The 12,500-nt window shown below is 44.3% G+C and overlaps 3 protein-coding genes across 3 annotated transcripts in view; all 3 read left to right on the forward strand.

The window, feature by feature from the left end:
- The window catches only part of EMWEY_00040710 (vacuolar ATP synthase subunit b, putative), a gene marked incomplete at both ends in the record, with an annotated part of 2,771 nt that extends 676 nt beyond the window's left edge, over positions 1–2,095 (forward strand). Inside the window, 2 exons of the mRNA XM_013482592.1 lie at positions 501–1,505; positions 1,781–2,095. Of these exons, the coding sequence (XP_013338046.1) occupies positions 501–1,505; positions 1,781–2,095 (1,320 nt within the window). The remainder of the gene's footprint in view (positions 1–500; positions 1,506–1,780) is intronic.
- A 1,359-nt stretch (positions 2,096–3,454) lies between these two features.
- Positions 3,455–5,325, forward strand: EMWEY_00040720 (hypothetical protein, conserved; the record flags this gene model as incomplete). The annotated part of the gene is made up of 5 exons (XM_013482593.1): positions 3,455–3,788; positions 3,917–4,188; positions 4,354–4,471; positions 4,534–4,745; positions 4,861–5,325. The coding sequence occupies 5 exons, from the start codon at positions 3,455–3,457 to the stop codon at positions 5,323–5,325; spliced, it is 1,401 nt and encodes a 466-aa protein (XP_013338047.1).
- A 1,898-nt stretch (positions 5,326–7,223) lies between these two features.
- Positions 7,224–10,237, forward strand: EMWEY_00040730 (hypothetical protein, conserved; the record flags this gene model as incomplete). The annotated part of the gene is made up of 7 exons (XM_013482594.1): positions 7,224–7,314; positions 7,483–8,703; positions 8,817–9,115; positions 9,240–9,291; positions 9,409–9,475; positions 9,629–9,676; positions 9,799–10,237. The coding sequence occupies 7 exons, from the start codon at positions 7,224–7,226 to the stop codon at positions 10,235–10,237; spliced, it is 2,217 nt and encodes a 738-aa protein (XP_013338048.1).
- Positions 10,238–12,500: the final 2,263 nt, after the last annotated feature.

Here is a 12,500-nt window from a genome sequence, read left to right on the forward strand (position 1 = left end):
TGTTGTTGTTCTTGTTCTTGTTCCTCCTGGTGGTGGTGGTGGTGGTGATGGTAGTGGTGTATAGATATAAGTATGTATTTATATTGTACAGATTGTTTCTTATCCTGCATCTTTCTATCTGTATTTGTTGCTGTTGCTGTTGCTGCTGCTATTGTTGCTGTTGTTACATCTTTATTGCTAATAACTACTATTGTTGTTGTACTTATCATCAATAGCCCAAAAAATATTTGTGCCATTCTATTCAACAACAGCATCAGCAACAGCAGCAACAACAGCAGCAAATTAGTCCATTAATGTGTGCCTTATAACCATCATGTTCTTATTCTCCTTCCTAATGTCCATATCCAATTGTCATTGTTATTTCCTCTGCTCCTCTGTCTACACATATAATATATAACCATATAATATACAATAATAATAAATATAAATATATTTATATATATATATATATATATATATATATATGTATATATATATGTATATATGTATTTATTTTTTAGGTATTAGAGGTAAAAGGTCGTCGTGCAGTAGTACAAGTATTTGAAGGAACTTCTGGTATAGATAATCGTCATTGTCATGCAGAATTTCGTGGTGATGTATTAAAAATGGCAATTTCTGAGGATATGTTAGGTAGGGCATTTAATGGTAGTGGTAAGCCAATAGATAGAGGACCTAAAGTATTAGCAGAAGATTTCCTAGATATTAATGGTTATCCTATTAATCCTCAATGTAGAGTATATCCAAGAGAAATGATACAAACAGGTATTAGTACTATTGATGTTATGAATTCTGTTGTTAGAGGACAAAAAATACCTCTCTTCTCTGCTGCTGGTCTACCTCATAACGAAATTGGTGCACAAATCTGTAGACAAGCTAGTCTTGTTGCTGGTAAAGATGTATTAGATCATTCTAATGAAAATTTTGCTGTTGTATTTGGTGCTATGGGTGTCAACATGGAGACAGCAAGATTCTTTCGTCAAGATTTCGAGGAAAATGGTAGTATGGAGAGAGTTGCATTATTCCTTAATCTTGCTAATGATCCTACTATTGAACGTATTATTACTCCTCGTCTTGCATTAACTACTGCAGAGTATTTAGCATTCGAGAGGGAAATGCATGTATTTGTTATTCTTACCGATATGTCTGCTTATGCTGATGCATTAAGAGAAGTCTCTGCTGCTAGAGAAGAAGTACCAGGAAGAAGAGGATATCCTGGTTATATGTATACCGATCTGTCTACTATCTATGAGAGAGCAGGAAGAGTTGAAGGACGTAATGGATCTATTACGCAATTCCCTATTCTTACTATGCCTAATGATGATATTACGCATCCTATTCCTGATCTTACTGGATATATTACTGAGGGACAAATCTTTGTTGATAGAGCTCTGCATAATAGACAGATTTATCCTCCTATTAATGTACTTCCTTCTCTTAGTAGACTCATGAAAAGTGGTATCGGTAAAGGAATGACCAGAGAAGATCATCCTGCTGTTTCCGATCAGGTAAGAATCAATAATATAAATCAATAGATATAAATGTATATATAATGTAGTAATTACTATTTCTTTTATTTCTTTTCTTATATTGTTATTCCCATCAGTAGCAGTGCCGTGCATGCAGATGTGCAATATGAACAGTTGCATCATACATCAGAGGATATTTGTTATAGTATACAAACCATTTGCTGTTTCGCTATTTTATTGTGTTAATACTGTTGCTGCTGTTTTTCATCCTGCTGCTGTTGTTGTTGTTGAATTGTGTGGGTGTATTTCTTCAGTTATACGCGAACTACGCTATAGGTCAAGATACACGTGCTATGAAGGCAGTGGTAGGAGAAGAGGCATTATCTGCTGATGATATGTTATATATGGAATTTACGGATAAATTTGAGAGAAGATTCTTACAACAAGGTCCTTATGAAGGTCGTGATATATTCCAAAGTCTGGATATTGCATGGGAATTATTAAGAACTTTCCCTGAAGATATGCTGAAAAAAATTAAAGAAGATCTTCTTAGAAAATATTATCCAAGAACTAAATATATGGAGGCACAAGTTAGTGATAAGAGAGCACCACCACCTAAGGAAGCATAAAAATATATAAAAGAAAAAAAGTATAATGCAGCATATATAATCAGGCAGTGCAGCAGAAATGATTAATTATATACCAGTTGTGTGTATTTATGCGCATAAATACATATATAAACAATGACTTAGACATGACAGGCTATTACTTCTTCTATCTCTTACACCGATTGTTTACTCTTATCCATGCAGCAGAAAGCTGCATGGAAGGAGCCGTGCCTTCAACTCCATATATTTCTAGTATGAATGTACTTCTATATATATTATAATGCATATGTATATTATATATATAATTATATATATGCTTATATATATGTAAATAAGTACCTCTTTTGGGGGAGTTTGTTGACACGGGAGCTGTTTTGGATCTTGAAACTCTTTATTATTTATATACATTTTCATCTTTATAATCTTAAGGGAACGGCAGATGACGCGCATGCAAGGAAATCACCATCCAACTAGCAAACCAGTGATACTTATGTAAGCTGGTTATCCTTATTTATTTATTCCTCTACAGTTTCTTTGAAGGGAATAAATGAGGGTATACAAGAACCTCCTTATCCTCCTTTAGAGGGAGGGAGGAGGTCTGTGCTGTTGATGATTTGAATCGCTGGTGCTGATGCTGTGCAGTTTCCATTTCCGTTTCTTTTGCTCGGTATATTGCTAGAGGCAAACAGCATAATACGCATAAGGAACGATGCCTCCTACTCTTAAATATAATATATATATTTTATTTATATATATTATATAGGACGGTTTCAAGAAAGCTTTCGCATTTTCCAACGAGAGCTTCGTTAATTTCAGCTGAAACCGTCCTCTCACTTGGCGCCTTTTTAGGCGATATTTTCGAAACCGTAAGAGTTTGCAGGGCCAGTGAGGCTTCGACTTTAAGAAAAAGGAATTTCATTCATGAAATTCATTGATTTCATGAACCGTGGGTTCACATATTTCAGGGTTTCCGCGCTGTTGTGCAAATCACGAAAAACGCACAAAAAAAAGTCGAAACTGGCCGAAACTTGTCTTGTTTGTTAGTTTTTAAATACAAATTAAACGAATTAATTCCTTATTATTAGAGAACAACCCAATTATTCGGTAGATTTTCCACTTTAGTCGAAGGCAGACGAGAATACTTTTGCTCAGGAGCACGTACACCCCAACGGAAAGCTGAACATCCTGATCAGCTTTCCGTTAGGAAAGCTTATCTGATTTATGTAGACGAAGTTTTGGAGAATTGCAAAAGCACTGATTTTTTGCTTTTGTTTGTTTATCGCATCGTGTTGTTGCTTTTGTATTTCTTGTTTTTATACCATCGTATATATATTCGGGTTTATAGCAGAAGTTTTTTCCACTCTTTTTCTACATTTCGCAATGCCCGAAAGAAGCAACAGAAGAAGAAGGCGTCGCCGGCTTTCCCCATCAGGGTTTCTCCTGCAAACACCTGTTGTGCCTCACTTTGTCGAAAGGAGACCAACTCCTCCGGCTCCTCGTAACAGAGATCGCCTGCTGTGGCTGTCAGAGGAAACCAGCGGAAGTGATAGTGTAGTTGAGATCGACCCCCCCACTGAAGAGGCAGCGAAAGCAGCAGTTGCACCAGCTGCCGCGGTTCCTCCGCCGCCCGAGACAGAGAAAGCAAGCGTACCACGTATAGGACAAGAGGAAGGTGGAAGGACTACCCTGAATGACTACACAGAATCCTTTGCAGGTGCGCCGAACACTGTCCTTTGGGCGTTAAACCAACAAGTGCTCTGCGTTCAAGGTTACGCAAGCCAAATAGATAAATAGATACAATCCCGCTGCCATTTCTTAATATGAACATCCCCGTCATAATAGCCCCATGCCCACTTCTGCTCCGCGACGGATGCTGCACTATACGTAGTTGTCAGTTCAACCACGTTGGCTTCCGAGACCCTATTCCTCCCCCTCCACCTCCTGATGAAGAAGAAGAAAGAGCAAACAGGTGGCATCCAAAGATAGACGTGCTGTCCCCACGTCGGGGAAATGCTTCTCCCTTTAATGCAAACGATATTCTCCTCCGCATTCGTTTTCTCCTAGAAGATAAAAAGCTGACCCTATTCAATGTGCCACCTCTACAGTTCTTCGAGGCAAGTTGGCTTGTGAGACACCTCCTTTTTACTGCAGTTTATACACACAAATGCATCAACTGCTTGTATGCATACATGCATACATGCATGCATGTGTGTATTCATTCATTCATGTATGCATGCATGTATGTACGAAAATCGTATTCTTAAGCTCTTTTTCCTCAGGATGTCTACTGCAGCGGTCGTCTTGTCCGCATTCTTGGGTATGCAACATTTAATTGCTTTGAGGCGGCAGTTGAGAAGCTTAGAGAGACGATGCTGCTAGAGGAAGCAGCAGCTGCTGGTGAGTCTATATACCAAGAAACCCAGTCAATCTCTATGATCTCTAAACAACAGCACAAGCAGCAGCAAATGCAGCACGAGGAACAGCTCCTGTACCAGCACTTGCAACAGCGAACTTCGACTGTCTGCCTTGCAGATATGCACAGAAGATAACTACACTGGCAGGAGTCGTTCCTAGACTGGTACTGCAAGGCCGCGACACAGATCCAAAGTTCTGCACATACTTTGTATATCTACAACTACGTCGTTGGCTCGTCAGGTTGAGAGATAGAGCGGTAAATCTAACTTGCATGGGTGTATGCATGCGTGTGCATGCATGCGTGTATATGCATGCTTCCATACAAATCTTAGCGACGTGTATGTAATAATAATAATTCATGACTTTTGCAGCTGTTGGACACCCACAACTGTCCATTTAAGAGGAGAAGTCACATAGAAGCGATACCTGCACTACACACGGCTTTACACGAGTTGGAGAGAGGAGTATTCTTACAAGGAGCAGACTATGGAAAAATACGACAAAGGAGATTGGTGTTTAATATTGCTGCAGAGAGCAATACTATACCTTTACCTCCATTACCTGAGACACGGCATTCTCTTCCTCAGCAGCAGCTGACAGCCAACACAACAACACGACGGCTCGCACCTCTATCTGCTGTACTACGGCATCATGCAGGGTTGTTAAGAGATGCATCAAGGACTATGAACTCTCCACGAGCTAGCGAAGACTCCGATAGCTTCTGTTGCGGCAGTGTTATAGATGAAGAAGAATACCTTGGTGCAGCAAAAGTTACAATCCATCGGGAGGAGAGCAACAGGAGGACCAAGTATATCCTTGAAGACCTACAACTTTAGTACAAGGGATTAATAATTATGCTTAGGAGCATTTATATATATTATTTATTATAAAGGAAACAGAAGAAATGCATCTACTACTACGTCTATCGCATCGACACCTAAAATGCATCTCCGATCTATCCCTATAATTAACTATACAAATATGTATCTGTACCTGTTGTAGCTACCTACACGACGTATGCCTTCTTTATATACATACATGCATGCATTATACGGGCTTAAATTTATTTATCGCAGCAAATCGCTGACCTATTTACCGGCTATAGTAAATAGTCGCCTCTTTTTATATTAAAGGCACCCAATACAACAATAACAATAACAACGCCATTTCTTTAGGCAAATATTTAAGTTTGGGGAGTCCAATGCTGTCAACGTCACACAATATTTAGTAGGAAACAACAAAACACACGCAATATGCATGCATGTATGCATGCATCATGCATGCATCATGCGCGTGTGTGAATGCGTGCATGTTAGATCGACACCATTAACTCCTATTGAGCGGATGTAACAGCAATACGATGTATTGGTTGCTGCCGCAAGTGAGAAATCCCCCTGTACCTGCAGCAGCTGTTACGGTTGCTGCACATGTTGCGGTTCCTGCTGCTGCAGCAGCTGCTGCTATTGCTGCTGGCTGCGGTCGTGTATGGATTGATGTTCGTTTCTGTATTTGCACGTCCAGCCGCTGAAGATGGCGCCAAAAGATTCATTCACCTCGCCTCGTATTGCATCACTGCAACAACAACAGCAACAACAAAAGAACAAAAAGATAAAAAGAAGAAAATGATTAGATAAACAAATGTATACGGTCTACAAGCATCTGCAAGATGTATATGCATGCAAGTTAAGTAAGAAATAAGAATAAATAGGGAATAACTAAATTAATGAATATATATTACTATTATAAATATTTCTTACTTTTTCTGGATCTTTTCTTGTAAAGAATTCGACTGCCACAACTTCTGCATCGAACAGCTGCTGTTGGCTGTAAAGTTACGTCACATCCACACTCTGCACACAAAGGAGAAAACAGAAGAAAAAAAAAGAAGAAAAATACGAAGAAAAATAAAGAAAAGGAAATAAATACTTAATCTATATAAATATAAAATAATAATTATAAGGTGGAAGTATAGGGGTATAACAGAGAAGAAAACTATTTCTCTTATATTTATAATTATTTATTTATTTATTTATTTATTTATTTATTATAAGAGGAGGGACTGACCACCACAGATGTATGTAACGGGCTCAAGTTGAGCGTTGTTATCCTCAATATCCATCTTTGCTGCTGCTGCTGCTGCTGCTTTTGCTGCTGTTGTTGCTGTTGTTGCTGTTGTTTGCTGCTGCTATTGTTGTTGTTGCTATTGCTGCTGCTGTTGCTGTTGCTGTTGCAGTTATTGCTGCTGTTGCTGCTGTTGTTGCTGCAGCTGTTGCTTCTTCTGCCTTTGATGTTGGAGGCAATGACTCTATGCTGCTGCTGCTGCTTGTGCTGCTGTATATTTATTTATTTATTTATTTACTATTCTTTTTTGTCATAAAAAATAAAGAAAATATAAATATATATATCTTCTTCCTTTTCTTCTCCTCCTTCTTCTTCTTCCTTCTTTCTTCTTCTCTTTTGGGGCTTTGAGGAGTCAATGCATGCAAGCATGCATGCAGCAGCAACAACATTTTACTATTATTTTTAGTATTTAATTAATTTTTATTCTTTTTTTGTATTTTTATGTCCTTTAAGTAGCAAAATATTATTAACAGGATGAATATTATATAGAAGGCTTTCTTTGTATGCAGCAGCAGCAGCAGCAGCAGCAGCAGCAGCAGCAAAACATAGGAAGACTCAATAACAATTTCTTCTTTCCTTCCTCCCCCTATTAACATTTATTACACACAGAGATATGCACACAACAACAAAGGCAGCAGCAGCAGCAGCAACAGCAGCAGCAGCAGCAAGACCAAGAGCAACAGTGGGAGCTGTAAGGCGATGCTGTCCGCTGCTGCTGCACACATATAGACCTTCTGCTCCTCCTCTTTGTTCTGCTGCAGCAAGGAGATCTGCTGCTGCTGCTGCTGTTGCTCTGCTTGCGGCTGATTCTGCTGCTGCTGCTGCTGCTGCTGCAGGAACTTCTGCTGCTCCTCGTCTATTCAAGTCGGCAGCTCGACACCTCTCCACTCGCGCTGCTACTGCTGCCTGCCAACCGGCAGAAGCAGCAGCAGCAGCAGAAGCAGCAACAGCAGCAGCACGAAGCGCAGCAAATGGAGGAGACGTCGATACACCTGCAGCAGCAGCAGCAGCAGCAGCAGCAGCAAACGAAATAACCAAAGAAAAGATTGAAGGCGCATTCAATCTTGTTAGGAGTCTATTGTCACGTCAGCAGCAGCAGCAGCAGCAACCGCAGCAGCAACAGCAGCAGCAGCAGCAACAACAACAGCAGAATGCATGCACTGCTGCTCAAGGAGGGCTAGTGGGGGAGGCGGAAGAAATCCTCCGAAGGCTTTCCTACCCACGACTAGCAGCAGCAGCAGCAACACAGGATCCACAAGCAGCAGTAGCAGCAGCAGCAGCAGCAGACCAAGCAGGAGGAGCAGCAGCAACAGCAGCAGCAGCAGACCAAGCAGGAGGAGCAGCAGCAACAGCAGCAGCAGCAAGTTGGCAGTACGAGGAATGCGCGGCAGTTGATTTGCTGCTGCAGGTTGCTTGCTGCGGACTACCATCTGCAGCAGCAGGAACTGCAGCAACATCAGCAGCAGCAGCAACAGCAGCAGCAGCAGCAGCCAGCGGTAGTACTGCGGCTATACTGAAAGATGGGGAGGGCATTGCTACGGTGCTGCTGCTGCTGCAGCAGCTGCTGCAGTCGCGGTGGCTGCCTCACCCGCAGCTGCTGCTGCTACTACAGAAGCAGCTGCCGCTGCTGCTAGTGCGTATTGAGCAGCAGCAACTCAGGTGTATATGCAGCTTCCTCTTGCTGCAGCTGCTAGCGGAGGCACGTGTGGGTTTGCTGCAGCAGCAGCAATTTGATTCCCTTGTTGTGCAGCTGCTGCAGCAACTACCTATCCTTGCCAGCAGCAGCAGCAACAGCAGCAGCAGCAGCAGCGGCAGTTTAAACTACAGCTGGAGAGGGCATGCAGCAGCACCGCCAGCCCATACTTTAGCTGCTGCTGCGCTGCAGCTGCTGCTCTGCGATAGAACAGAGCAGCAGCAGCAGCAGCAGCAGCAGCAAGAGTTGGAGCAGCACGTGCCGCAGTGGCAGAAGCGCGTTAATGTTTTGCTGCAGCGGCTCCTGCAGCAGCAACACAAGCTGCTGCTGCTGCAGCAAAAGGAGGGTTATATGAACAGCAGCAGCAACAGCAACAGCAGCAGCAGCAGCACCAGCGCAGGTAAGGATCTACAACAAACCCTTTTCCTTAAACCCTACCGACCCCCTCTAAACCCTAAACCCTAAAACCCTTGCAGCCTGCCATTAGGGTTTAGGGTTTGTGGTTTGCTGCAGATAAGGAATGCTGCCAATGGACGCATGCGCTGCTGCAGCTAGCAGCAGGACCTTCGTGGCTGCTGCCTGCAGCAGCAGCAGCAGCAGAAGCAGCAGCAGAATCAGCAGCAGAAGATGCTGCTGCAGCAAGAACAACAGAAGCAGCAGCAGCAGCAGGAGATGCAGCGATGCAGAAGCAGCTGCAGCATTTCCGCCGGGCAATAGAGCAGCAGCAGCAGCAGCAGCAAGCAGCAGCAGCAGGAGCAGCAGCAGGAAGTCCTCAGCAGCACCCGCTCGATAAGAAACATCTTGATGCTATTGTCCGTCAAACCCTAAACCCTAAACCCTAAACCCTCAGACAGACAGCAATACACTATACATAACAACAATAAACCCTAATGCTAGGGTTTAGGGTTTAGGGTTTAGGGTTTGTGTGTTCTTTAGGTGTCTGCATTAAACCTCGAGGACGGCAGCACCTTCACAACGCAAACCCTCAGTAAACCCTAAACCCTAAACCCTAGAGCAGACACGATAGGGTCCTTATGCTTCCTGCAATGTGTGTAGGGTCTATGTCCTAGGGTTTAGGGTTTAGGGTTTAGGGTTTGTGGTTTAGGGTTTGGCCTTAAGGCTCCATTAACTCTTAAGGGTTGCGGTATATGCGTGGAGGTCGCCACAGAGAAGTAAACCTTAAACCCTAAACCCTAAACCCTAAACCCTAGATACGTATAGAAGAAATAATATTAATAAATAAATGATAGTTCTTCTTGACAGTTGATTGGGTATACTAATTAGGGTTTAGGGTTTAGGGTTTAGGGTTTGCTGTGTTGTATTAGGGATGTTTTTATTAACCAACCAACCCGTCTAACAGCAAAGATGGCCTTGTTAGTCTAAACCCTAAACCCTAAACCCTAAACCCTAAACCCTAGAGATATCCTTCCTTGGGCTACGTTGACGGCTTGCTGCTGCTGTTGCTGCTGCTGCTGTTGTTGTTGTTGCGCTGCAGGCGTCTGTGTTTGCTGCGGCTTCTGCAGCAGCAGCCGCTGCTGCTGCTGCCCCACCACTTTGCTGCCTCACAGACAAGCAGCAATACTAGCAGCAGCAGCAGCAGCAGCAGCAGCAGATTGGGGGAGGAGCTGCGGCAGCAAGCAGCAGCAGCAGCAATGGCTACTATAGGGACAGACACAAGCTTCCTGCTGCGGCGTGCTTCTTGGCTGCCGCTGCTGCAGCAGCAATACCCATCGGTGCATGCAGCAGCACTGCAGCAGCAGCAAAAGAATGAGCAGCAGCAGCAGCAACAGCAACTCCTTGAACAGCAACTGCAGCAGCAGCAGCAACTGCAGCAAAAGAAGCTGGAAGAACTGCAGCGGCTGCAGCTGCAGCAACTCCGCGAGAAGCAGATGCAACACCAGCAGCAGCTGCTGCAGCGGCTGAGGAAGCAGTAACAGCAGCAGCAGCAGCAGCAGCAGCAGCAGCAGTTAGTCTAGATAAGTAGGCTGCTGCTGCCGCTGCTGCTTAACTGCCTTCCTTGCTGCCTTCCATCTCCGTACATTTTGCTGCTGCTGCTCTGTTGGCCTCCGCTGCTGCCGCAGCTGCAGCTGCAGCAGCACAACAACAACACACAAAGCAGCTGCAGCAACTGCAGCAGCAGCAACAGCAGCAGCAGCAGCAACAATAGCGCGAGACGTAGAGGTAGCAGCATAGGGTATTACAACAACAACAACAACAGCAGCAGCAGCAACAGCAGCAGCAGCTAAGTATACCTGGTAACGTTGCTGCTCTTCTTGCTGCTGCTGCTGCCTCCTCTTCTCCAGCTGCAGCAGCAAACGACGTCTTGCTTCCCTCCTATTGTCCGACAGCGCCCTGACAGCAGCAGCAGCAGCAGCAGAAACATGTGCAGCAGCAAGTACAGCAACAGCAGCAACAGAAACATGCACAGCAGCATCTACAGTAGCAACAGCAGCAGCACGAGCAGCAGCAGCAGCAGCAGCAGCAGAATACCTATAAGAATGGCATCTAATATAGATATTATATTTGCTGCAGCAAAGACAGCAGCAATTGCTGCTGCTATTTACTTTGCTGCCTCCATGCCCTCCTCCTCTTGCTGCTGCTTCTCTTATATCTGCAGCAAATAGATTATATGCATGCAGCTGGCGGCGCCATTCATTATTATCTAATAAATCTATTGCTGCTGCTGCTCCTGCTGCTGCTGCTGCTGTTGGTGCTGCTGGTGCTGCTGGGGGTGGTGCTCCTGTTTCTGTTGGTCTCGTTGATGCTGATGCTGCTGCTTCGCCTGCTGCTGATGCTCGTGCTGCTGCTGCTGCTGCTGCAGTTGCTGCTGCTGCTGGCGCTGCCGGTGTTGGTCTTATAGACAAGAGAGGAGGCTGAAGGAAGCAGCAGACTGTTGCTGCTGCTGCTGCTGCTGCTTCGGTGTGTTGTATATCCGAACACAGCAGCAGCAGCAGCAGCAGCAGCAGCGGTATCAGCAGCCGCAATAATTGCTGCTGCTTTTTGTGTTGCTGTTGTCTTGTCATTGTTGCTGCTGCTGCTACTGCTGCTGCTGCTGCTGCAGCACAGCGCAGCAAACTATCCTCCCTCCCTCCATGGGTTTAATGCAGCAAACCTAACATTTAAATATATAATAGAAATAGAAGAAATGTCTGCTGCTGCTGCTGCTGCTGCAGTTGCTGCAGCAGCTGCTGCTGCTTGTGTGGCGCTGCTGCTGTCCTAGCAGGAATATACCAGCACACCTTGCTGCTGCAGCTGCTGCAGCTGCTGCTGCTGCTGCTAAATTGTCCTTTTTATTTTTAATTAAATTTATTTTATTTATTTCAATTCATCTTTGCATGCAAACAGCAGACTGCAGCCCCAAGGGGCCCCTGCGTCTCAATGGAAGGAAGCAGCAGCAGCAGCAGCAGCAGACAGAAGACGCAGCAGCAGCAGCAGCAGCAGCAGATAGAAGTGTTGTGTGTATAATAATGTACTTTTGTATAAAAAATAAAATTAATTTGTTTAATGAGAAGAAGTTTCTTTAGAGGTGATGGATCTGCTGCGCTGCAGCAGCAGCAGCAACCGCAGCAACAGCAGCAACAGCAGCAGAAACAACGAAAATATTAGCAGCAGCGACAGCAGCAGCAGCAGCAGGAGAACAGGCAACAACAACAGCACCTGCAGCACAAGCAGCAGCAGCAACAAACCCTCTAACACATATAGAAGCATCCCTTGTATCGACCCCAACCCAAACAGCAGCAGCAGCAGCAGCAGCAACAGCAGCAGCAGCAGCAGCAGCAGCAGCCATGAAGATGACACGATCGTCCTCCTCCCTCTTCACCTCCGGAGCCGTGTGTATCCAATTGCTGCATCAGGCAGCAGCACCGCGACCCTCTCCCCCCCGAGCAGCAGCAGCAACACAAACAGCAGCAGGAGCAGCAGCAGCAGCAGGAGCAGCAGCAGGAGCAGCAGCAGCAGCACAAGGGTCCTATTATTAGCTATATTAGTTATATTATTTGGTTGTATTAATGAAATAAGCGGAAGAATTCGATCAATTCCTCTACAAAGATTTAATGTCTTTGTTTCTCTTACTAATTCTATTCTTCATTCTTTTATCTATTCTATACTCATCGTAAACCCTAAACCCTAAACCCTAAACCCTAAACCCTAAACCCTAAACCCTAAAAAAATTCGAAACCCTAAAAAATCGTAAACCCT

This window comes from Eimeria maxima, genomic scaffold, assembly GCF_000499605.1.
Source record: "Eimeria maxima Weybridge genomic scaffold, Emw_scaff676, whole genome shotgun sequence".
In the NCBI taxonomy this organism is placed as follows: Eukaryota; Apicomplexa; class Conoidasida; order Eucoccidiorida; family Eimeriidae; genus Eimeria; species Eimeria maxima.